The following is a 26901-nucleotide window of genomic DNA, read 5'->3' on the forward strand; positions in this document are numbered from 1 at the left end:
AGAGTCGCCTCTACGCTGCCACCACCAGACCAGCTACACAGAGCAATGATCGAGGTCTGGATCGATCACGCTAATTAATCAACCTTGGGGCTTGATCCCCACTAGTAGTTTATAACCTCGGAAACTTGAGTGTGGAATTAATTAGATGGGGATGATGAATTCCGATCCGATGTTAGAATCGGCGCCCAATGCAACTCTGCCTCGTGTGGACCACGTGACCAGGACAAGTATACACATAAAACACATGGAAACAATAAAAATGCAAATTATTAACTTAATTTATTAAAAGAAAACTAAAACAAAAATCTAAATATGTTCACTCCCTGTCACTTTAACACTCCCTACTTGACCTGAGTGGCAAATGAGAAGACTATCCCTATAATTAACAATAGCAACTATACCTTGGGCGACCAGCTCTAGATGTTGGGCTGGTCTTGGGGAGAGGTAAGATGTTTGACCTCTTATCCCAGCTGCTCCCGTTTCCACACTGATCTCTTCCTTGTCTGGTCTACCCCAGACAGAACATTGTATCCTTCCGCCTAGTCAAAGTTCTACCAAGTTACTAGCAAGGTTTAAGTTATAACAATTAACCTCTGTTGTACTTAATTGATCCAGACTGGTTGAATTATTTTACTGAAATTAAATTACACAAGCCTCTAACGGCAGAGCTGTTCCCGATCACAAAGATGGTTATTAAAACTTAGAAATAGTAGACCTGTCAACCCTGATGACCTATGACCGCCGGTCACTCCGCCTTACAAGTTAGATCTGATTCGTGACGTCACTGATGGTGACTTAAACTCAATAATTAGAATACTCTTGATGTTGTACTTAGTACTATTATACAATACAATTTTAATACAAAATGAATAAAGGCTAATTTCTCTAAATTACTGAATACTATAGGATGATTCATTATACGCAGCTATGAACAAAGCGTCGGTTATTTCCACCGCGAATTCCCCTGGGGGTCAGGTCACCATGCGGGCTCAGCTTCCCATTCTCTTTTGTCGATAAACCACTCTGGATAATTCTTACAACAGCCTAGTTTGTTACATTTTTTTTTTTTATTTCCACCGCGAATTCCCCTGGGGGTCAGGTCACCATGCGGGCTCAGCTTCCCATTCTCTTTTGTCGATAAACCACTCTGGATAATTCTTACAACAGCCTAGTTTGTTACAATCTGCTACCAAACATTTTAGCCAAATATCCCCAGTTTGCTAACTGTAGGTAGTAACTCAGTGATTGTAACCTATCCACTGCTGCCCACTGGATGGGGGGCGGTGTGCAGGACAAACATATAAATTGTGACACTAGCTCTCCACATATGTCAGTTGCTTAATTTAGAACCTGTACTTGAGGTCGATCTCGAACCCATTGTTGATGTGACGACTTATACTGAATTTTGTAACTAGCTCATCAAGATTGTAACTTGCTTAGCTAAATGAATTGTGGGGTTCAGTCCCTGAGCCCATTATGTGCCTCTGTAACCCTTTCCACTACCGCCCACAAGATGGGTATGGGGTGCATAATAAATGAACTAAACTAACTTATATAGCTAAACGAACTATAGAGGGCTCAGTTCCTGAACCGATTATGTGCCTCTGTATTCCTTTACACCACCGCCCACGGGATGGGTATGGGGTGAATAATAAAGAAAGAATTTGAAATACATCACACTCCCATTAAGCTAAGATGTTAGAACTTTATTACAAGTTGTAACAAGCAGAAAATAGAGACAGTTACGGTTTGTGTTTCCAGGGTTAGGCTTTTCTGCGAAGGAAGAAAACGCATGCATAGAGTGGGGGACTTCTTTATTTGTTTGATAATAATAATAATTATAATTAATATAATTATAATAAAATAGAATGTAACTGTATAACCTTGCATAATAAAGTGTACACCATAAAAAAGGGGGGTGGTAGGAGAAGCGAACACTCTTACGTATTCAGAGTTAAATGGCAAGTTTTTCCCTGAATGCTCTGTGTTCCCTTCTCTGAGGCTGTGGGTCCCTATAATTGCACCAGAGGTGGTACCCCTCTATATATAAAAAAAAAAAATTAGAATAATATTTATAGTAAACATTTCTAATAACGATATTTATCACAATAACATTTATAATATTTTTTTATTTATAGTAATAACATTTATAATAGTTATAATAACATTTATAATAATATTATTATAATAATTACAATAATTTATAATAACAATTATAATAACATTTATAATAGTGTAATAGCAATAGTATAATTTATTAAATCTATAACAGAATTGTGTTTTGTAATTGTTTAATAATAGTAATAACAATTATAAATACAAGAATAATTAGAATAATATTTATAAATAATATCTATAATAATAGTAACATTTATAATTACAATAATTTATAATGGTAATTATATTATGTTAATAGTATTGTAATAATAATAATAATATAATTTATTAAATCTATAATAGGTTTAATAAATCCATTACATCAAATAACTAATAATAATAATAATAATAATTTTTATTTAGGCAAAGGTACATACATAAAGAGATTTTACAAAGGTTGTTGGCTTTATAGATAGAGCTAGTACATACAATGCCTAAAGCCACTATTACGCAAAGCGTTTCGGGCAGAAACTAATTACATAGCTCTCGGAACCCCAACTTATATAATATATTATAAGAATTTTAGTATCACGCTTTAGAGCAAAGTGTTTGAACCTTCTAAGAATTGTCTCTATCGTACCATTATCACACACACACACATATAATTTGATGTGTAACACTGTTATAATTTCTTCATTTCTTTACCACGTCAGGCCACGGCTGGTGCCAAGAGCCGTTGAGGTATGACTGTAGACAAAGTCCATCTGGAGAGATGGCTGGGTCAAGGTAGGTCAGAGGTGCTGCTGAAATTGTGAAGTCTGATTGCGAAAGGAAATGTGCTGTCTCCAGAAGTATCAGCTTCTGGAGACAGACACAACTCGACAGACTTTACAGGCAGACTCGGCCACCGGCTCCCGCCTGAAGACGGTGCCTTGAAGACCTGCCTGAAAAAAAAACAGGTCTTTAAGACCTGCTTCATCAGGAAAGACAGAAAGTGTGAGGTGGGAATATTTTGGATTTGGGGGATCCTGCCACCAGCCGTGAATTATTGAGGATAAACAGGTTGTTGTGAAGGCGGGTTCTAGCGGAACAAAAGCGTGGGCAATATAGGAAGAAGTGTTCTGTTGTTGTTTTAGATTCAGCTACTAGAAACAAAAAGTTTCAAGCAGTCCACTACGGGCTCACCATAGCCCCTATGGTGAGCCCGTAGTGGACTGATCTGGCACAGGAGCGGGGCTGTAACTGAAGAAGTGTTCTATGGTTCCTTCTTGTTGAGGGCACCACCAGCAAGCAGGAGAGCCATTCATCTAATATTCGATCTCACAGGATGGTTAGTCATACATGGAATCAGGCGAGAAAATACCTGCCTCAATACAAAAATAAATTAACTTTGACTAAATAATAACTTTACAATTTTCATAAAAGCTAAGCCCTGAATCATGGAAATATTATATCATAATTATTTTTACCAGTTTCTATAAGATTCCTCTCAAATAATGTCTTTATTTTTTCGTTTTTTAAAAAGCTTAGGTATACACAGCAATGTTCTGCTACCCTATTCTATATGAGAGACCACACAGTGTAGATACAAAGCCAGCTACAAGCTCATCCAACATCCCCTCACAGGACGGCCAGTCACATATGGAATCAGATTCAGATTCAGATTCAGATGTTTATTCAGGTAAGGTATATACATACAAGTGATGTTACATTAATGGATTGATATATAGATAGAGCTAGTACATACAATGCCTAAAGCCACTATTACGCAATGCGTTTCGGGCAAGAAAACATTAATATCTAGAACTTAATACTAATTGAGCATAAAGAATAAAAGATGTTGAGAACAAATACAAATAAAGATAAAAAAAAAGGGGGAACATGACTGAAAAAGCAGCACAAATACAAAAGGTTGACAAACAGTGTTGATTAAAAAAAAAAAAAAAAAAAAAGAAAATAACAGACATGGGTTGACAATAGAGGAGTGAGGTAGATTACAGGGAATTTATTAGGTAGTGTTTAGTTTTTATCTTGAACTGGTTGAGAGAGGTACAGTCTTTAACATGGTTGGGAAGGTCATTCCACATTCTGGGCCCCTTGATTTGCAGAGCATTTCTAGTTTGATTAAGACGTACTCTAGGAATATCAAAACTGTATTTATTTCTGGTGTGGTGCTCATGGGTTCTGTTACAACCTTCTATGAAGCTTTTAAGATCAGGATTGGCATTATAGTTTAGCGTTTTATATATGTATAATACACATGAGAGAATGTGCAGTGACTTAATATCTAACATATTAAGAGATTTGAGTAGGGGTACCGAGTGATGTCTGGGGCCAGAGTTGGATATTGTTCTAATAGCGGCTTTGTGTTGGGTAATTAGAGGACGTAAGTGATTTTGGGTAGTAGAACCCCAAGCACAAATACCATAGTTGAGATAAGGATAGATAAGGGAGTAATAGAGAGTCACCAGGGCAGGGCGTGGTACATAATATCTGATCTTAGAAAGAATGCCCACAGTTTTTGAAACTTTTTTTGATATATTTAGAATGTGTCCCTGGAAATTCAGCTTGTGGTCAATGAGAATGCCAAGGAATTTGCCATCTAATTTGTTACAAATTTGGGTATTGTTTATTTTGAGATTTATAAGACTAGAGGATTTATTGCCAAACAGAATATAGAAGGTTTTGTCAATGTTAAGGGTGAGTTTGTTGGCAGTTAGCCAAAGATGGACTTTATTTAGCTCAGTATTTACTGTGGCATTTAGAGCAAGAGGGTCAGGACTGGAGTAAATGAAGGTTGTGTCGTCAGCAAATAGAATTGGTTTGAGGTGTTGGGAGGCATTTGGAAGGTCATTAATGTAGATGAGAAAGAGGAGAGAATCAGGAGAGAACATGACATATTAGGCTGATCTATTAGCCTCCACTAGCAAAATCTGGGTACAGCACAAAAATTTTAATTTTTTAAATTTTGCCCCGAGAGGCGAGTTTATTGGGCAGCGCCACTCATCTTGTGAGTGAACACACCGCCATAGCAGCATGTACAACACTCCCCAATAGGAAGAAAACCCGCTGGGTTGTTCATCCTGTCACTTGTACCCAGACACAGCTGGGACTTGCTTAACTGTCTCAAGTGAACAGCTCCTCAAACAAGAAGATTAACATCTATCAACCCTTAAAAGCTTACGTTATCTTGCGGGTGCAAAATGGGCAAAAATATCTTCCAATATTCCTGAGTGTATGAAGTCATTACAAAGCTCAAAGCACCTCATATCATTTGGCCTGAAGTCACTTATAACAGGGCAATCATAGATATAGTGTTGGAGAATGTACTAACACTTGTTCACATAGTTTACAATTGGAATGTTCACAATTGGGGGGGATTCATTACCTGCAGCCACCTGCCATAGATAGAAAACAAACAAATATTGTAGATAATATAACGTACGATATGTAAGATTTTTTCTGAATACATTATTAATGTTTTTATTACTATTATTATGATTATTATTTATCAGTGATTTCAGACCATTATTATTTATGCCGACATTTAAGAGACCGGATGTTCTTTGCTGTATGTTCAAGTACTCTTAAATGAAATTCTCAGCTGTTTCTCGCCACAAATAAAAGAAATCCAAGAACCTTATCTTACTAACTCAGGCTCCGAAAATCAGTTCTAATGACGAAACTATCTTATTACCTGTGAAATAAATATAATAAATCCAATATTTACACGGCTGGTGAAGCATCGTCTGCTGGAGCCAGAGTGCTGGAACCGTCCATGACGACACTCCAGCGTGTTTGGAGCAAGTGTTGAGGGAGAGAGTGTCTGGAGCAGGGTTCTGGTCTGCCGCATCCCTACCGGTGCTCCATGTCTGCCTACCTGAGGTCCCTCAAGCTGGGCCTGCCGCCCATGGTGGCAGGCGGGGGCGGCAGGGTGGCAGGAGGCGGCGGCGGACACCTCCTGACCCGCCGCCCAAGTTCTCCGGCACACAGGGAACACCAGGTGCTGCCTCATTGTTTGTAGGCTCACTTTCACTCATGTTCAGAAGTCACCCTCACACAGGGAACACCAGGTGCTGCCTCATTGTCTGCAGGCTCACTTTCACTTGTCATGTTCAGTAGTCATCCTCACACAGGGAACACCAGGTGCTGCCTCATTGTCTGTAGGCTCACTTTCACTCATGTTCAGTAGTCACCCTCACACAGGGAACACCAGGTGCTGCCTCATTGTCTGCAGGCTCACTTTCACTCGTCATGTTCAGTAGTCATCCTCACACAGGGAACACCAGGTGCTGCCTCATTGTCTGTAGGCTCACTTTCACTCATGTTCAGTAGTCATCCTCACACAGGGAACACCAGGTGCTGCCTCATTACACGGGCTGATCTACAGGTTCACACTCACTCCTCTGGGACCCCACTCATACTCGTACCTTATCCTCAGTACAAGTAAAAAATAAGGCCAACTGTACAGTATTTTGTCATGTTAAGTTAGGTACAGTAAAGAGTACTAATAATAATAATGCAACAAGACAACTCGGTCACACGTTATGACGAGTCAAATCACGGCAAAAAGGTTAAAAAAATTAAACGAGTTGACCAAACCACACACTAGAAGGTGAAGTGACAACAACGTTTCGGTCTGTCCTGGACCATTCTCAAGTCGATTGTGAGAATGGTCCAGGTCCAGTTCACAGTCGACTTGAGACTGGTCCAGGACGGACCAAAACGTCATCGTCCCTTCACCTTCTATTGTGTGGTTTGGTCAACATACTTCAGCCACGTTATTGTGACTCCTCGCCTGCAAAATAAATGGGTCTTGGTATATCATGTCAGGGACAAGAAGTTTTTCTTGCTGAGGTTATCCTAATGAAGGGTAAGGCTGTGTATACATGTTCACCTATCCACATACTGGCCAGACTGAATGGTGTTACATCTGAAGCTGAGTGATACACAAACCATCTAGAATGCCCAAATCAGAATTGCTGCGATAACTAGTGAGATTTCTTTTTTTATATTTTTTTAAGCTCCTTCATGGGAAAATATGCAACATGTTGGATATACTTCACCAAAGTTGCTAGTTTTCATAGGTAAAATTGAAGCGCTAGAAATATAACTGAAGCATTATATTAATGCAAGTGTAAAACCTGATCTGGAGTTATTTAAAAATAAAGGATAGTGGTAATTTGAGATTATCACTGAAACTGGGATTACATTGCCTAAAGAATTACTATACTGTACTGTACTTAACATGGATAAAAGTTGTTTTCTGTAGCTGTAATATCAAGTTGGCCCTTCACACCATTGCTGTGTTAATTGAAACCTGGAATGTAGATATACAGTAAAAATTGCTGTCTCCACCTGCACACTGCAGTAGATAACAAAGAACTTTAATAAAATTAAACACTTCAGCCATTAAGCTTAATGATGATAATTTTATTTATATAAAAATATGTATACTGTATTTGATATATATAGTAACATAGTGGAGAATTCGTAGGTACACAGTGTACTTTATATAAAGCTGTAATTCATGACATTTTATGAGTATGGTATAATAGTTTGTCTGAGATAAGCATTTATTGTCATGTTCAATATTTTTGCAAATAATTAATGTATTAGAAAGGAAGGTTGATTTGCTATGATTATTTTTAGATTTTTAATGTCATATATTTACAGGGAGCTCCTGCTTTACGAATGTTCGTCCATACAAACATTCTCCCAGTCCCCATGTACCTCCCCGCCCCCTTTCATGTTTAAAATCGTTGTACTAACTCACTGGAGCATCCCTTTGAATTTTGCGGCAGTGCGAACATCCGTGCGGCAGCCACGTGGAATATAGTATTGCATGTGTAGGGGGAGTACACTAGGCCCAATACCCAGTGGCCTCAAGTCCTCAGTAACCCACACAAAACATGATGTGCAAAATCATGGCATGTTTGTTGTGTTGATGGGGTGGGGCCCTGGGCTGGAGATAGGAGGGTGGGAAGGCCTTTAAGCGCGAAAACACTTACAAAAAGGCGGACCTCCAATACAGTGCACGTGTATTTTAATTTATTTATTCATGTAATTATACCACTTCACTTTTTAAAAATGGCTAACTTTAACAAGCAGGACAACTCTTATCATTGAAGGCAAATAATGTTGTGGTTTTTTTATATTTTATGACCTAAAAAGTTTGTGTTGAAGAATTTTGGTGGCCTCGGAATGCATCTTCCATTTACAGTATAGCGTTGTGCTTATGGAAAATCTCGATCTGCGTTCAACAAATGCTTTACAGTCTCCAAACGTAACTCATTCGAAATTGGAGACTTGCCTGTATAGAAAAAATATAATAATTGTATATTTCTAATAGCAGTAGCATACTGTACTTGATTTTCTGTGTAAGTATTAATGTATCTGGGTGTTTGATATCATTGAGACTTGGTTGTATCTTCAGGGATGTGTGCAGAGTGCCCCAGCCACCCCACTTCACCTTAGCAGCAGCAGTGTGAGTGTAGCGGCTCAGCAGCAACAGCAGGAGGACTTCAGTGCGACGTCCTCTCCGAACTTATCTTCGTCTGACACCTCTCGGTTACTCCTTGAGGCTTCACAGATACTACATCTGAAACAAGTTTGTGTTACAGTGTGTCTTACTGTATCTAAGGAATTCCAAACTACTGTACTTAAGGACCCAGTTCAGATAAAAAGCTAAATAAATAATAAAGCTTATTTGTGGTTTAGGTGTTTAAAAATAAGGTAAATGAATACACTAATAAAACAGTCCAGTCCCCTTAAAATAATAGTGCAGTACATGTACTTATATTAACTGTTTGCCCGAAAGAACCAGTATGTAGTGATGGACCACCAAAACGTTGACATTTTGCTTTTTTTAATTTGACCAAATGGGGAAATCTTTTATTAACTGTAACATAAATGTAAAACCTAATATAACCTCTCCTAACAATCCTAGGCCTGGTACACTCTATCTTAGGGCTGATATAGTACAGTGTGTTGTACTAAGCCCAGTACACTCTTAGAGCTGATATAGTACAGTGTGTTGTACTAAGCCCAGTACACTCTTAGGGCTGATATAGTACAGTGTGTTGTACTAAGCCCAGTACACTCTTAGGGCTGATATAGTACAGTGTGTTGTACTAAGCCCAGTACACTCTTAGAGCTGATATAGTACAGTGTGTTGTACTAAGCCCAGTACACTCTTAGGGCTGATATAGTACAGTGTGTTGTACTAAGCCCAGTACACTCTTAGGGCTGATATAGTACAGTGTGTTGTACTAAGCCCAGTACACTCTTAGAGCTGATATAGTACAGTGTGTTGTACTAAGCCCAGTACACTCTTAGGGCTGATATAGTACAGTGTGTTGTACTTGTAACACGGGTTTGAGTTCTCTCTTTCTTTACTTCTCTTCCTTCTACTCCCTCTACCCGTATTCTTACTTATTATTCTCTACCAAGGGACTCCAAAACTTTTACCAAAGCCAACTCCACGCCACGTGGTCCTAAAGACGATTGACCGACTTAGGATTCTACACCCAGTATGACGTGACCTAAGCCCTGAGCAAAACCCTAGAGTCGCCTCTATGCTGCCACCACCAGACCAGCTCTACAGAGCAATGATCGAGGTCTGGATCGATCACGCTAATTAATCAACCTTGGGGCTTGATTCCCACTAGTAGTTTATAACCTCGGAAACTTGAGTGTGGAATTAATTAGATGGGGATGATGAATTCCGATCCGATGTTAGAATCGGCGCCCAATGCAACTCTGCCTCGTGTGGACCACGTGACCAGGACAAGTTTACACATAACCAAATGGAAACAATAAAATGCAAATTAATAACAAATTTAATTTATTAAAAGAAAACTAAAACAAAATCTAAATGTGTTCACTCCCTATCACTTTAACACTCCCTACTTGACCTGAATGGCAAATGAGAAGACTATTTCTATACATAACCATAGCAACTATACCTCTATGTTTTCCAGCTAAGATGTTGTGCTGGTCTTGGGGAGAGGTAAGATGGTTGACCTCTCCCAGCTGCTCCCGTATTCACACTGATCTCCTCCTTGTCTGGTCTACCCCAGACAAGAGTATTGTATCCTTCCGCCTAGTCAAAGTTCTACCCAGTTACTAGCAAGGTTTAAGTTATAACAATTAACCTCTGTTTGTACTGAATTGATCCAGACTGGTTGAATTATTTTACTTTAATTAGATTACACAAACATCTAACGGCAAAGCTGTTCCCGATCACAAAAATGGTTATTAAAACTTTGAGAAATATTAGACATGTCAACCCTGCTGACCTATGACCGCCGGTCACTCCGCCTTAAAAGTTAGATCTGATTCGTGACGTCACTGATGGTGACTTAAACTCAATAATTAGAATACTCTTGATATTGTATCCAGTACTATTATACAATACAATTTTAATACAAAATGAATAAAGGCTAATTTCTCTAAATTACTGAATACTATAGGATGATTCATTATACGCAGCTTATGAACAAAGCGTCGGTTATTTCCACCGCGAATTCCCCTGGGGGTCAGGTCACCATGCGGCTCAGCTTCCCATTCTCTTTTGTCGATAAACCACTCTGGATAATTCTTACAACAGCCTAGTTTGTTACATACTAAGCCCAGTACACTCTTAGGGCTGATATAGTACAGTGTGTTGTACTAAGCCCAGTACACTCTTAGAGCTGATATAGTACAGTGTGTTGTACTAAGCCCAGTACACTCTTAGAGCTGATATAGTACAGTGTGTTGTACTAAGCCCAGTACACTCTTAGGGCTGATATAGTACAGTGTGTTGTACTAAGCCCAGTACACTCTTAGAGCTGATATAGTACAGTGTGTTGTACTAAGCCCAGTACACTCTTAGGGCTGATATAGTACAGTGTGTTGTACTAAGCCCAGTACACTCTTAGAGCTGATATAGTACAGTGTGTTGTACTAAGCCCAGTACACTCTTAGAGCTGATATAGTACAGTGTGTTGTACTAAGCCCAGTACACTCTTAGGGCTGATATAGTACAGTGTGTTGTACTAAGCCCAGTACACTCTTAGGGCTGATATAGTACAGTGTGTTGTACTAAGCCCAGTACACTCTTAGAGCTGATATAGTACAGTGTGTTGTACTAAGCCCAGTACACTCTTAGGGCTGATATAGTACAGTGTGTTGTACTAAGCCCAGTACACTCTTAGAGCTGATATAGTACAGTGTGTTGTACTAAGCCCAGTACACTCTTAGGGCTGATATAGTACAGTGTGTTGTACTAAGCCCAGTACACTCTTAGAGCTGATATAGTACAGTGTGTTGTACTAAGCCCAGTACACTCTTAGGGCTGATATAGTACAGTGTGTTGTACTAAGCCCAGTACACTCTCAGGGCTGATATAGTACAGTGTGTTATACTGGACCTAGGAATGTTTGTTTGGTTTTTAGCTTTATTTTTCCCAGGCTGTAAAATGAAGAGTATAAAAAGTGAACTTTTGGTGGTCTATCACCACATATTGGTACTTTTGACCAAATAGGTACTATAAGTACTGTACTACCATTTCAGGTGGATGGGTTGATATCAAATAGTACTGTACTTACTGGAATAACACATACCTCATAATGCAGTATTTCATCAAATATGCTTTACATCACTATTCCACTTAACACTCTCGCGCCTAGGGTGTGCGCTCTGTTTGTATGCACGAACTACTCCTGGCGGTGCGGTCGAGTGAGCGGCGACACTAAAATGTGTATACTTGTTTCAGTTTTCTCTCCTTAATTCTCGTGCTACATCGTTCGTTTTGGTATCATGTGTTCGCAATAGAATTCCCTACAGGTGTATATGCATATAATGTCCAAAAGCCCGGCGTGACTTCCCACAGCAAAGCCTAAAGTCGGCAAAAGTTACCCGTGAGCGCACAAAATCAATAAAATATGTATACTCATTTCAGTTTTCTCGCCTTAATTCTTGTGCTACGTCGTTCGTTTTGGTATCATTGTGTTAGCAATTAAATTTCCTGCAGGTGAATATGCATATACTGTCCAAAAGCCCGGCGTGACTCCACTTAGCAAAGCCTAAAGTTACCCGTGAACGAGCACCAATTGGAACACCCGCAACCTAATATGTACTGTATACTCGTTTTTCAGTTTGATAACATCAAATTTCGAGTTACGTCGCTCGTTTTGGTATCAAAATGTTCGCAATATAAAGGCGTGTATTTTAAAACTAGTCCCAAAATAATAGAGCAATAAATGGAATTTTAACAAATATTTAAAATTTTGGACACACATCATCACAAAACTATTTATATCTTTCCAGGGTTCTGACATCAGTTTTCGTGTTACATCTTTCATTTTGGTATCAAATTGTTCACAATCTAAAGGCGATCATTTTAAAACCACTTGCAGATTGATCGGATAAAATTAAAATTTGTAACAAATATTTTAATAATCAGATGCCACTGGCGTCATCGACTTGGACTCTGGAGAAAAACATCAGACCCCGAGGAGCGTTAGAAGAGTGCAGAAGTGTTATGTACTCGAGTCCAATTATTAGGACATACAAGTTTGCAAGCAAATAATTCGGTGCTCACACTAGTATTTAATCACCTTGGATAATAGCTATATACAAAATATAAAATAATTAAACACAATTAACCTACACTTCAAGAAATCACTCACTAAATAATAACCTGTTGGTCTATTATATTAAACAAAGAAGAATGCCTGTGGTATATAACGGACAACCAGCTACAGTATATGTTATGCCTTCCAAAATAACGGCAACTGAAGCCATCGCCTCCCCCCACCCCTCCCCAATATGGCTGCTCACGGGGCTAAACGTTGACACATCTCTGATCACACGCAACCCACCATACCCTCTACTGGCTGTTGTGTGTTCAGTCAAGCTCTTGTCAACCTACAAATAATACTACAGTACTTATGTTCCACCTAGCTAATAACATCATACCTTAATACTGTATAAGGGAGAGGAAATAATTAATCTACAATGGAAAACTAGATAGTAGTTTGACAGCAACATTTGTTTGCTTACCGTCTTTAAATGGACCGCTTTTGGTACCTAACTGATGACCCAACATCTAGCCCATATAGATCATTAAATTTATTGGATACTGGAGATATGTGTATTAATATGCTAATACTGTATTAATAATTACTTATTATAGTCATGACTATATGCATATATATTTGAACTTAAATTTTACATATAATCAGTCTCAAAATTTTGTGCTAATTTACTCCCAACCTAACTAATTTAAATACGACTAACTCAGTCATTAGTGTGTGTATCAAGGCATATTCATAATTATGTATTTGTAGTTACAGGAAGAAAGCTATGAATCTTCCTTGTCAGTTTTATTATAAACATTAAAAATTAGTGATATTGGCCCATTACTTTTTCATCAGTGTATGTATTTCAACCAGCTACCTTTCTGTGAGGACATGCTGTATTTCCTATTGCCTTTTTTTTTTTTTTAATCTGTAGTTTACAGCTGTAGACATTGGGTCTGCATATTTTAATTAAAAGTTATTCTTCCATATCTTCATGTCCTTTCACAAACATGGATGGTTGTCATGTCTCTTTATCCCCCCCTTTTTCCATCAGAATTTCAGTATACTGTATCTAAAATCTTCAGTCTTTCCTCATAGCTTCTTCTTAGATTTGGAATACAATTGATTTCATTCTTGATTATTTCAAGTGTGGCTACTGTAGACATATCTATAGAGTATGTGTGTGCTGTTTTCTTTGTTCTGGCTAGATTAATTAGTTTATGACTGGAGTTAGTTTAGATTTTTTTTTTTTGTTTACATCCAATTTAGTGGATGTCAAGCAACTTAGAGGTAATACTTTCCATGCCAAGAGTTTGTTATAATGGTTGGTGAATCTTTCCAGGCGGAGGCTATGAGCAGTGATGTGACGGGCATGATAGAGAGGAGCAGCCCAGCTGGAAGGCATCTCCACTGCTATGACCCAATAGGCTTCATTACCTGCCCATCCCACCACACCTGTGAGAGTGCCGAGGTATTAATGACATTTCAGTTGGGGAAGGATCTTACGGTAATGGACTGCTTAACCTCTGTTGACCATCGAGCAGTAAGGGAGTACAGTAAATACTTGGCAGGGTGAGGGAGGAGACCGATTGGCTTGGATTACCCATGTTTGGGTAGATCTAAAAATGTTTTTTTTAAAAATAGTTTTCTATAATTTTGTCTGTAATTTGTGGAGATGCTGTAGAATGATGTATTGATATTACATTTGCCAGCTGATATTAAGTACAGTGTGTTTAGTTACACAGCTTGATTAGTGAATTTCTACCTGTGCATGGGCACAAAAGCAAGTTTTACTATCTTGCTCATTATTCTGCAAAATATTCACAAATTTAAAGTCTTGTTAATTATCCTTTCACTTTGCTAACCTTGATTTTTTTAAGCATGTCATCATCAATTTACATAAGCTATAGGTAGTCTCTTTTTAACACTTTTGACTGATGTGTGGACGTGTCTGTTTCAGATGCATCCCTCTGCAGAAGTTGTTTGCCATGACAGCAACGCAAATGTCAGAACATTCCGACTTCCCCCAGATGCTCTCTGGTACCCTCTGGGTACATACCACCAAGGGAATGACATTCTTTATTCAGTTTCCTATAGCCAGATAGAAAGCCAAGTTTTAGACACAATATCGCCATCAGACCCTGGGCTTGGTAATGACGTACACTCCACTTGTACAAATAACACCTACAACACAGAAGGCCCCAGAGCAGAAAGAAGCACATGTGACATGTCCACGTTCATTAAAAGCGTGTCGGAAGGTGAGGGACAATTACAGTGCAACATTCCATCACCGAACCAAGGGAAGCCAGAAAATTTAGATCCATCAGGCAAGCCAAGTCCAGCGCATCTTTCCCACGTTTTTGACAAGCTCGCAGAGACTGTAAGTATTGCTATGGTGTGTGCTGCGTGCTTCTCCCTCACACCACTGATCATACCATTATTTTTTCACCTCTGCATTAGCCTAAGAAAGTTATTTCGTCATAAATAAAGTAACGAAAAAAAATACAGTACTAGCACTGTATATACAATTTATGAACTAGAGATACAGTACTATTAAATATGTGGTAGGCAGGCACTGATCCAGAGAAAACTGTAATGGATATACTGTACATTCCTTATTGTAAGCATTTATGACCTGATTGGTAACGCAGTCATAATTTTGAGGCCCGAGTTTGAATTTCCGATGATCCATGTGAATAAAGTGCTATACATTGTTTATTGTAGCTCTGTACATTACTGATTTGTTATGATGCCGTTTGTTCTCGGACAAAAAAAAGATGTTGAAATGAAGTACTGGTACTGTCAGTAGAGTTAAAATATAGCTTTTCTAATTGTCACTCGACTAACAGAGCAAGCGCTTCTGTATACTGTTGATCACTGAGAGCCTTATTCAGTGCGAGTGAACAGTTTTTATTCCTAATGTTATCAAAGGAATGCTTCAGTTGATGCATAAATATAATTGCTGCTTTCATCATAAAACATGTTGCACAATTTCATAAATTTTATTTTTTAGTTGCCGAAGCTGTTTCTTCAACCTCTGGACTACACCATCTATTCTCAGAATATTGTCTTTGATAACAGAATTCGTGGAGTCAAAACAGTGTAAGTACAGTACAGATAGACTGAATTATTTGCTTGGAAATGCTAATAATAGATCTTAACTTTTATTTAAAGTTTATTTGCAAAGTTAGCCATAAATCAGTCAAATACATTAGGAAATGATCACATGTGTAACCATTAGCAGCATTACAGTATTATGGTTCATAGAGACGCGCAGAATGGTGCTGAACTTGCCCGTTTATGTCAGCGAGGGCTTTTAATATAAGAGGTGGAACTGGTTAAATAAGGATTGTATAGTAAGGTTTTTATTTTCAGTGGTTTAATGTCATACGTGAGGCAAGTGGCTCTGCTTAGAACAGTTGGGCACTTCAAATTTGCTCATGTCCGATTTGAAATACTTAAGATCACAAAGCACCCAGAAGATGGCACTGTGAGAGTTCGATGGCGAATCGTAGGCCTATCAGGATTGAAGGTACGTGCATGGTGCAGTTTGATAGTGATAGTTGTAGGTACTTTTTTTTTTTTATCTTCCAACCTATCATACATTTATATATACATATGGTATTATCTCAATGATAAGTAGCCTATCCAAATTTTTACCTTAACTGTTCAATTGATAGGAATGTGTAAAATATACACAAAATCACACTCACATGATATACTGTACATCAAAGAGAAAATCCACTTGGGCGATTTTGCCCCAGTGGATTTTCTCATAGATGTATATCACGTTAGCGTGATTTTGTGTGTAGGGGCATATGGTGTTGACCATACTTTACCCTTCACCCGAGTGCTTAGGGGTTTTACGTTAAACTTAGTGGCTTTAGGCATAGTATGTACTAGCTCTATCTAGAAATCCAACATTCTATTTGTAACTCATCTTGTATGTATGTACTTTTACCTGAATAAACATTTATTTATTTATATTATATTTGTTTATGAAGCCATTTATCACACTGACTTGTATTAGCTTCTAGTGAGGTGATTTGCACAGATTCTTTAATTTTGTTGGAATACATTTTTTTAATTTGAATGCTGAGTTTGGACACGAGGTGTATCTTGAATTGAATTTGCTCTTAACTCTACCTCCTCCTGATGTGCTTCGACTTCCTGTGCAAGATCTCGCACCATCATCTGAAATATGTCTGAAGTTTCTTTAGCAGCTCGTTTATCTTATCTTTTAGGCTGTTAATCTACCTCTCCTCTACTATTAAACGGTTAAGTTGCAAAAATAAAATCACCAGCGACTGCAGTATTTGATAAAACTTGACCCAATATAATATGTTTTATTTATTTGTACCAATTTTTTCTACAGGCCATGTTCCAGTTTTGGAAGTTTAAGCTGTGGGATTGGAAGGGGATAGTGAATCAGATGGAGAGTTGGTACGATGGCTTCTCCACGTTTTACGTCGGCGGTGATGGGCTGGTGTACAAGCATGTGGCAGACAGTGTGAGTATAAGGGTCCAAGGCTAATAACTTTACGGTTGTCGGTCAGAGCACTAAATTGGCTGCCTACTCTTGTTTTATGAGTATGCTTCGTTACTGTCATTTTGACTGCTTAAAACATTTATTTTAGACTTTAGGTCCAAAAATGCATGTTCTATTGAATGAAAGGAGGCAATCATTTAATCCTTCAGTAAAACATTTAGCAATTTCTAAATTACTTGTGGTATAACACAGATTTTGTTACAAAAATAAACGAAAAGATGCCTTATGAAACCATTCCGAGAATGAAACTAAATATACTTGTAGCAGAGCTAATTCTAGTATGCTTAGGACTACACAGATGGCCTGGAGTTTTGTTTTTATTTGTGGCTTCACTTATTAGATTACACAATGGTGTGCGTGTTGAATAACCTAATTTTTGACACATACTGTATTTAACAAACAATATGCCCACCTTTCAAACAAACATTTATATAGATTTATATCACTTGTCAATGTGACTGTCATTTTAGATATGACAAGCTGTAGGTCACATTGTACATTGAAACAAAGAGTCTACCCAGTTTAATCCTTAAATCTACAATTATATTTTTGGAGGGAGGGGCGGGGGTAGGGAAAGTCATATAATTGTCTTCCATAATTTGTAACTGATACAAAGTGAACTAAGGAAATGTACAACAGATCCAAATTGCCTTGACCATAGTGTAAATTTTCCTGTATACATTGTACCCCGGTTTTGTTAATGTTGATGTCTGTTATGTACCCTGATCAGTACAATTTCTTTCACATTCATTTGCTGCAACATTGAATCAATGATCCTCGTGCTGTGTGAATTAAGATAAAATATTAGTGTGAGGGAACAGGTTCTTCTATGAGAGTTGGTGTAAGAAGCAGTGTGGGAGACACATTGCCTCCTTTGGCTTTACTTGACGTTTACGTTTCAACATGTGGCCCACTCAAAGATGTCCAAACAGCGTTCGTGGTGGTTGCATTTTCAGGCACCTATTTTTCTCGCTTCCGTGGGCTCTGTGGGCTCCCATGGGGGCTTGTTCTCTCCTAGTTTCAGGCTCTTCTTGCCTATTTTCCAATCCCATTCCTTTTCCAGAGCTCCACCTCTTCTCAAGGTTCTGCAGTGCGCTGTGCCTTGGATGGTTAGGGAGAGAATGCGAATCTAAGTGTGAGATTTCTTGGCCTCGTGTCTCATATCTCCACTTGGTGTCGGGTTGCAAGCTTCTTGGTACAGTGTTGGCCTCACGCACGTGGGGTCCACAGTTAAAGACTCATACTTCCCAGGTGAATGGAATACAATGTTAGTGTCTTTGCAGTGGCACTGTGTGGTGGCCTGCCAAGCCGCCATGCAGTGCCTCTACAAAGACAGTGTCATATGCTGTTAGTGTTGTGGTTTCTGCTCTTGGTAGTTTGACCACTCACTGCCTATGTGGTCACCTTGTATTGTTTGGATGTAAAGGAACCCCCTTTCTGACATTTGGGGAAGAGACTGTGCTGCTGCCTTTTATGTTTTCGAGTGCTCCTTGCACTGTTGAAGTCGGGGCACTGTTTGTCATCCCCTTTTCTCATTTCCCTTGTTCCATGGCTGTCCATAGCAGGTCCTCTGCATAGTGATTTGTTCTGAAATGGAAGAAAATGTTAATCTTTAGGTAATTAACCCATCAGGTATAAATGGCTAGGAGGTAGGGCATAAAGAGCTAGGTCTCATTCCCTCGTAATCACCATTAGGTAAGTGTGAAGATATTCCTGTTGATGCACAATTCACCCTGGTAACTTATAATAAGAAAATCTAATCTTTTTATATTTGTATAATTCTTTTAGATTATTAAACTCTAATATTAAAATTTTAGAGGTTTGCCATGATCATTGGAGTTCATTAATTTCTGGTAAAATAAGTTAATGATCTCATGACTTGTTTTTTGTATTTTTATTTTGTGCAGATGATGCCAGATGAGGAGCTTCATGTAGTAAAAAAGGGCCCCCTGGCAGTTAAGATGGCGGCTCTCCTTGGCCTGGCACATCGGCCTAGCTTGAGCGACACCAATAGCATGCTGTACTTTAGCCTGGACTCCCTCTCCTCGATGCACCAGCAGGATGAGGAAACCTATACCAATTTGATGCTTCCACTGGAGAAGATACATTGAGGGGCAGTAGTTGAGGACTTAGCTATTTATTGCATTAGAGTACCAACCTGTGATTAGCTCTGCAATGTATACTGCATATGCTTTGATTTTTATATGGAGAAAACGAGAGCAGTGTAGTTTTAAGCTTTCCGAAGTAAACGATGAGTCACAAAAACATGAGTGAAGATATGATGAAAACCACACACCAGAAGATGAGACGACGACGACGACATTTCGCTCCGTCCTGAACCATTACTAAATTGTGACAATTGACTTGATAATGGTCTTGGACGGACCGAAATGTAGTCGTCTCCTCATCTTCTGGTGTGTGTGGTTTGGTCGTCATATCTGAAGAAAGAAAAGTTGTAGTCTTGGCGACAGGTGGAGCATTGTCGTTGAAGTTTACAAAGTGGCCATTCTTGACCAATACACTCAAGGGCTACAGCACACTTGGTGATTATTGTTGGGTTGCAGTGTGTGTTATATAAGCTCACTATGCTTCTCTTCTTGGGCTTTATTGACATTATACTATTTGCATGCTGCATCACGTTATTTCAAAAGCAATCATATACTCAGTAATAGCCTATTGAATATTCATAATATGATGTAATAGTACACTGTAATAATCATTGCTAGTAATTTCACAGAAGTTAAAATGAAGGGCTCCTCACTTATACTCACAAGTAATATGGTAGTTTATTTAGTATGTTCAAGTAAGTTAAAGCTGTTGGCCCCATGTCCATATAGAATCGAGCTGAAAATAAACTTGGGCTATATCCTATATCCTTTGTCTTATATCCTGTTGGGTCATATATATCATTGTACTTTCTAAACCATATCTAGTGAAGGCTATGCTAGCTTGAGATTTTACTATATTGGTGGATAGGCATCGGCCTAGCAGAGTAATGTTCAAACAACACACGGAAGAATGGAGGGCCGGACAATGGGAAGGAGGCAATAATTTGGCTATGATTTGCATTGGTTGAGACAGGTATACAAAACCTTGCCCAGAGTAAAGGAAATAATAGTGAGTGAGAATGGGATGTGTATATGTATATATTCATATGTTCTCATCTTGGGGTTGAATTGGTAGACTTAAATTTACCAAAGTGTTGTTTATGAATGTACACTTTGCTCTGTGAGCATCCGCTCTGCTTTGCAAACATCCGCTCTGCTCTGCAAACATCTGCTCTGCTCTCCTCTCCTCTCCTTTCCTCTCTCCTCTGCTCTGCAAACATCCACTTGGCTTTGCTCTGTTACCATTTGCTCTGCTCTGCTGTTGACATTTGCACTGCTCTGTTTTTCAGCTTAAGTAATAACCAGGTTTGTTTTCTTAGTTTGTCATCTGTGTGTAGTCTTGATACTGAAAGTATACCTGGAATGGAATGCGAGTTCAGTCAAGACGTACTGGACCAACTGGGCTGTGGTGGATATGTGGGGCCTGTGGGCCACTCCAAGCAACAGCCTGTTGGACCAAGCTCTCACAAGTTGAGCCTAGTGGCTTCGGGCTGGGCTTGGGGAGTAGATGAACTCCCAGAACCCTATCAAGCAGGTAAACTTACCAAGCTCAGTCTAGGGCCAGGCTTGTCTAGTGGTAACTTGATCTAAATGGCTGTTGCTTGAAGCAGCCTTAAAGTCCACATGTTCATTACAGTTCAATTGGTCTAGCACTTCCTGCAGGAACTGTAATTGTTTCTTGAACATGTTCATTTTTTGTTCAGGAAATATATTAAGAAATATTATTTCTTAAATTTACTTGGAAGGTATTGAAGAGCCGTGGATACAGGCAAAATGATCCACACCTGATTTTGTTCATTCTTTTCAGTGAAGATAATTAATGACAAAACATTATTCTGGTACTAAATTTCCCACATTTTATATAAAAGATATTATACAAGTACATAAGTTCTTTTGTTAATGGTGGTTATTTTTAGGTAATTAAAAAAAAAGACAATGAAATGAGCTTTGGTCCATGCTAGGTGTCTAGACATGGTCAAATTGAACTGACTTTCTGCATGTGTGTTTATTACCGTGTGTCTTGCTTCCCGGTATCACAAGTGTGACGGGTATGTAAGGCACGTTCAGTTTTAACACTGCACTTTACCAACACTACTGCTCGCTTATCCACATACCGGCCCCTTCCCGTGCTCTGTACTGGACACACATACCAGCCTTTTCACGCACGTATAGGTCAGCCATTTGTGCCGAGGTCACGTGGATCACTCATTGTGATGTTTAATAATTCTTTTATATTGGTTAGGTATTCACAGGGGAGTTTATATTATATATAGAACCTGCTTTTGGCCAGTGATATTGATAAGCATTCATACACGTTCTCATTTTAGAATTCAAATTTGAAATGCAGTTGGTTATTAGGCTGTGGGGGGGGGGCGTTATGACCTGTGGTGCTGTTTTTGTTCTAGTGTGTTTGTTGTTGGTGCTCATCATTAGTCCAAGAGGCTTGGGGTCTGTAATGAAAGAAAAGTAGAGTAGAGCAGCTGCCTCTTGAGCTGTGTAAGTATTATTGTCCTTTCTCACTAAAACTTTGCAGTGAGATAATTTTGTGTTAAAGTGTATTAAACTGATTGTGCATTTATGTGCTGCCTTCCTTGTAGTTCCATCTTGATCTGCTCTTAAATATAAAACTTACATTTTTTTTATTAGATTAATACTGTATATTAATAATAAAGTCATGTATAATTATTTGACAAATTTTAGTTTTAGCATATACTTTAAAAAACTACATTTAAGGAGTATATTTTGTCACATTGCAGTGTCTTGAAAGTGAATAAATATTTATTTGAATGTAAAAAGGGGGCACATTAACCTTTCTTCCAATAGTTCATATTTTCTGCCCCATAAGAATGAGGCTATTGTCATCAGTGCTCATAATGAATGCACATTTTTATTTTTAAATGTAATAAATGTGACTAGTTTTTTTATTCAGATACTTTTTGTTGTTTACTTTTGTGTTAATAGTTTAATTAGGATAACTTGAGAGCATCAGCTCAGGGAGAAAGTAGTTTTACTTGCTTTTTTTGTTTCATTAAAACCTGGACATCATCCTAGACTGATGATGGGCATTTAGGGGTTGACATTAAAATGGTGGTCTTATTTGTGCTAGAACTTGTGTAATGTAACTATTATGTGGGTTGGGAAACAATATAATATGGAGGTAATATTTTTGAGTTGTGTGAGCCTTTCATTTTTTGCGACCTGTGTTCTTGATTTTGTAATTACTGTAACCCTGTCACTGTAACTTTTGCCTTGTGTTGAGGTTACAAGGTGCAGGAAGTGGACAAAATGAGAAGTTATTGAAATAATGTTATTACTATGAAGGATATATTGTCTTGTGGAAGATGAGAGCAATGAATGGTAAGATCTTTGTCAACCAGTTGGCTTCTTGACCACAGTGAATAATGTTGGGGCACTTTGCCAGTTGCATGCAACATAGTAAATTAAACAAGTTTGATTGTGCATTATACGCTCTCCATAACACAGTGCAATTTGGAATTGGTTGGTGGATTGATACTGGGTTAATTATTTCTCGTAAAATTTGCAAAAATGTGTCGAATAGTGTACTAATTGCTAACAATTCGTTCTACATAGTTTCCCAGGCTTGGCACCTTCTTTTGATGATTATTTGCTAACAATTATCAGTACTTTTGTAATGGAAATTGTCTTGGAGTGTGCTTATAATCTGGCTGTTGGTTATGAGAAGAGCTTTAGTACACTACAAGCTCTTTAAGCTTGATGTAACATTGCTTTGTCTTTTCAGCTTAGATCTTGCTTGGATTACATCTGCCATCCTTCACTTAACCTTTTACCAAGTTTGGCCTTAACAGTCGTCAGCTTGGTCTTGAACCCCACTGACTGTACGTTTCAGACTGGCGAGTCTTCGTCCCTGTTCCCAACCTCGTGTAATTAATCATGGTGGAAAGAGTGAAGGATTGAAGTGCTTCTATGCTTGTAATTGGGAAGAGAATTACTTGAAAGGGGAGGACATGAGCTCTATATTTATAAAAAGAGAATATACAACTGTTAATTATTAAATACATTACTCACTAGAAAAGCATTCATTTTATGATTGACAGCGAGGTGGTGGTGAAATGCCAGAATAATTATCATGTACATAGTGTAGATACAAAATATTTTACCAGTTGTAATGTATTTGTTATGTAAGCATTGGAGATGTATAATTAATCAACCTGATACTGTATAGCATGGGAGGTGGTTCCCAATGCAGTAAAGAATCTACTTGTATACATTTTTAATATCCTGATGAGAAATGACACTACAGTATTATCATTATTTTTCTGTGACCGAGACGGGTAATGGAGATATTAGTTATGACATCCATGATACAGTGTGTTCTATTTGGACACTAGTTCACCCCTTGAAGATTTTGCTTTTTCATGGTGAGAGGGGCTTATGTAAGGTGCTCTTGGGATTTTTTTGTTTTTTGAGGAGGGTCCCCCCTTCTGGGTGTTGTGTGCGCGAAGAAACCAAGTAGAGGTGTCAGTTTGGGTCTTCGTATTACTAGCAGTAAGGGCCACTCTCGGAGGTAGGGTTTGGGTATCTGAGTACAGAGGGTGAAAAAGGTCTTAGCACTTGTGTTGGATAATGTGCAATGCAGGAAGACTTCCCTGTTAATAATAAAAAAAGGTGAGCACCGCTTTGGACCGTGCTACCTTCCCTTCACTGGCCAGCACTCGCTGCCCCGGTAGGTGGCATGCCTTGGCTCTGGGGGCCCTAACTATAATAAACACAATGCATCTAGTAAACTTGTTTGCTGATCTTCTGCATTCCCCATTTCCTTAGGAAGGTTACTCCCCAAGTCCCCAGTGGTAACCATCTCATCCCTTGGAGTGACGCTATCATTAGTTACAACTACATCTTTTGCTCTTCTTCCTGGGGGACCACAGTGACATCATCGAATCGGACACTCATTTCTCTCAACTGCTGCTATGCACCATGATCTGTTGCAACCCGTTGATCTGTTTGGACCCTATATATGGCTTGCCTGCTCTGATGATTTATACATAAACCTTGATTTGACTGTCGGTACAACTGTTGCCTTTGATCTCGTCTGGATTGGCACATGCATTGTTGAAACTATTGAAAAGGCAACTGACTGCCTATAGTTGCTGCCCTCTCCTGCAAGTGTGTGACCCCAGTTTGGGTCTCCAAAAGCATCCAATTAAATGCCAGCATTACCAGTCATCCTCTGACTTATATGTTGGGACAGGGAACTTAAACTGCCATGATATTAAATATATATATTTTTATTTGTATATACACGAATTCTTACAATCTTGTCAAGCCACTAACGCGCACAGTGTTTCGGGTAGGTCCTTGATTCTAATTTTTCCTAGAATACTACCTGCCAAATTGTTTACCAACCAGGTACCCATTCACTGCTGGGTGAATAGAGGCATACAGTTAAGGATCGGCGCCTAGTCAATCCTCCCCGGCCAAGACACTAACCCAGACCAATTATGTCCTTAAAGAACTTCAGTGGGCACAATATGTAAGAGAGTTGTTGGTTCGATGTTGAATCAACACTGATGAGACATTCGACGTTGCTCTTTGATATTGTTCCCACTTGACCAATGTTATCGTGTCCTCCAGGTTGATACATTCACTCTGCCCCCCTCGCAGTCATTATCATCAGTCTCTTGAGTTAAGATCACTTAATACTCTGAACCTTCCGTCTCTCGCCCTCCCCAACTTTGATATCGTCCGCCTTATGCGCTTTTGTTTTCATATTGGCATCCTTAGTGATAGTACCTTTTGATGGTGCTACGCAGTCTTCCTGGCTTGGTGCCTTCTTTTGATAAATCCTTACTTTCCCCTCTCTACGCCTCTGCATTAGGTGCTGGAAATATGGGATGGGCATGGAACCTCGAGGTCTAATAGTGAGGTGTCCTTTTACCCTTTGTGTGGTCACCCTGACCATTGTAGGTCAAATTGTTGTTCTCCCCATGCTCACTGAACTGACTGCAGTGATGCTCGCCCGACTTTTTTTCGATCTTATAAGCACTATAAATTTGAACACAGTATCCTCAACCTGAAACATGGAGGTTGTGTGTCTCCCGGAGGCAAGACGTCACCAGATACAACGTCTTTCCTCCTCTTCTGACGTGACGTGTGTGTTGTGCTCCTCCATCCCACCCTTCTTCCCTTCCTCGGTTCCACAGCTGTTTTCCTCTGCGACCTGAAACTAAGGGTGTTCTGGTTTCCGGTCCGCGTTTCTACCCTTTCCGGTCTTTCCTGTTCCCCAACCCCCTCATTCTCACTCTCTGTCTAAGATGAAGTCTATCACACAGTACCTTTTTTTTTTTTGAGATGTATACAAGAGTTTGTTACATTCCTGTACACCCACTAGTACGCGTAGCGTTTCGGGCAGGTCCCTGGAATACGATCCCCGCCGCGAAGAATCGTTTTTACAACTAAGTACTCATTTTACTGTTGAGTTAAACAGTTAAGGATTTGCGCCCAGTAAATCCTCCCCGGCCAGGATACGAACCCATGACCAAGCGCTCGCGGAACGCCAGGCGAGTGTCTTACCACTACACCACGGAGACTAATCTTGCCTTGAACCTTAATCTAACCTTGAAACTCGCCTGTCTCTTAGTCAGAAATGTAAATCTGGTTCCTCTCCTAACTTCCTGAAAGAAAAGAAGGCCTCTTACCTCACCCTGGCTACCTTCTCCGACTATAGGAGGTAGCCAGGTAATGTTCCTGCACCATCTTGGTAGTGGAGTGGGCTGACTTTGCTATGGAGGTTCCCGTCGCCCCTTGTTTCTGCCTCTGGTTAAGCCCCTTGAGCCAGAAGAGAAGTGAAAGAGGCAGTGGGCTCTGACAATATTCACAGAGATGTTCCCTTATCTCCCTCTGTGACTTTCAGTATTTGCTTCATATTTATAACCGTATTTGCAAGACGACACAGGTCGCCAAAGACTAGATGCTTGCTAAGACAGCCTGCAGAAAACCAGTGGTAGAAATTGATATGGGTGTTTCATTAACAGTGACAAAGAGAATACTTAAACAAATATCTAATGAAAATCTCACCGACCTAACAAATTCACAAAGACCTGAAAGTTGTAGCATTAAATATTTTGATAGATATCGTGAGGAGACATTCACATATGGGACTAATAGAACAAGAACCCGGCAATGTGATGTTATAGTGGCCAGAATACGCCTGGGATATAGACGTATCTGGCAGCTTTGTCAAAATCCAAATGTCGAGTACACAATGTGTCAACTTTGTGAAAGAGAAAACATGCACTCTCTTGAACATTATATTGTAGAATGTCCCATATTGACTGACTTTCGCCCTCCTGGGCTGAGGTATGCTGAACTGTGTAATTACTTTATGAGTACTGGAACACTTGATGATATATTGGACTTGTACCCAAGATTAACCATGTAATGTATCAATTATACAATGTATGTATGTGATGAAACTATATAACCTGAGCTTGTAAAAGCACCTTCATCACCTTCAGTGATTAAGTGCTTAATTGCACACTAGTTTCTTTATCAGCTATCTCACCCTGTCAGAGTAAATGAGACAAATGTATGTGAATGC

At 39.1% G+C, this 26901-nt stretch overlaps 1 protein-coding gene across 1 annotated transcript; it reads left to right on the forward strand.

Moving 5' to 3' along the window:
• The first annotated feature begins 5845 nt into the window (after positions 1 to 5845).
• On the forward strand, positions 5846 to 23565 carry LOC123758369 (uncharacterized). Its single transcript, XM_069322488.1, has 8 exons — positions 5846 to 6100; positions 8534 to 8707; positions 14008 to 14136; positions 14626 to 15045; positions 15679 to 15767; positions 16041 to 16197; positions 17041 to 17175; positions 19122 to 23565. Exons 1-8 carry the CDS (start codon positions 5966 to 5968, stop codon positions 19323 to 19325), a joined length of 1443 nt encoding a protein of 480 aa, XP_069178589.1. The 5' UTR covers positions 5846 to 5965; the 3' UTR covers positions 19326 to 23565.
• The last annotated feature ends 3336 nt before the right edge of the window (positions 23566 to 26901 follow it).

This window comes from Procambarus clarkii, chromosome 11, assembly GCF_040958095.1.
Source record: "Procambarus clarkii isolate CNS0578487 chromosome 11, FALCON_Pclarkii_2.0, whole genome shotgun sequence".
Taxonomy (NCBI): domain Eukaryota; kingdom Metazoa; phylum Arthropoda; class Malacostraca; order Decapoda; family Cambaridae; genus Procambarus; species Procambarus clarkii.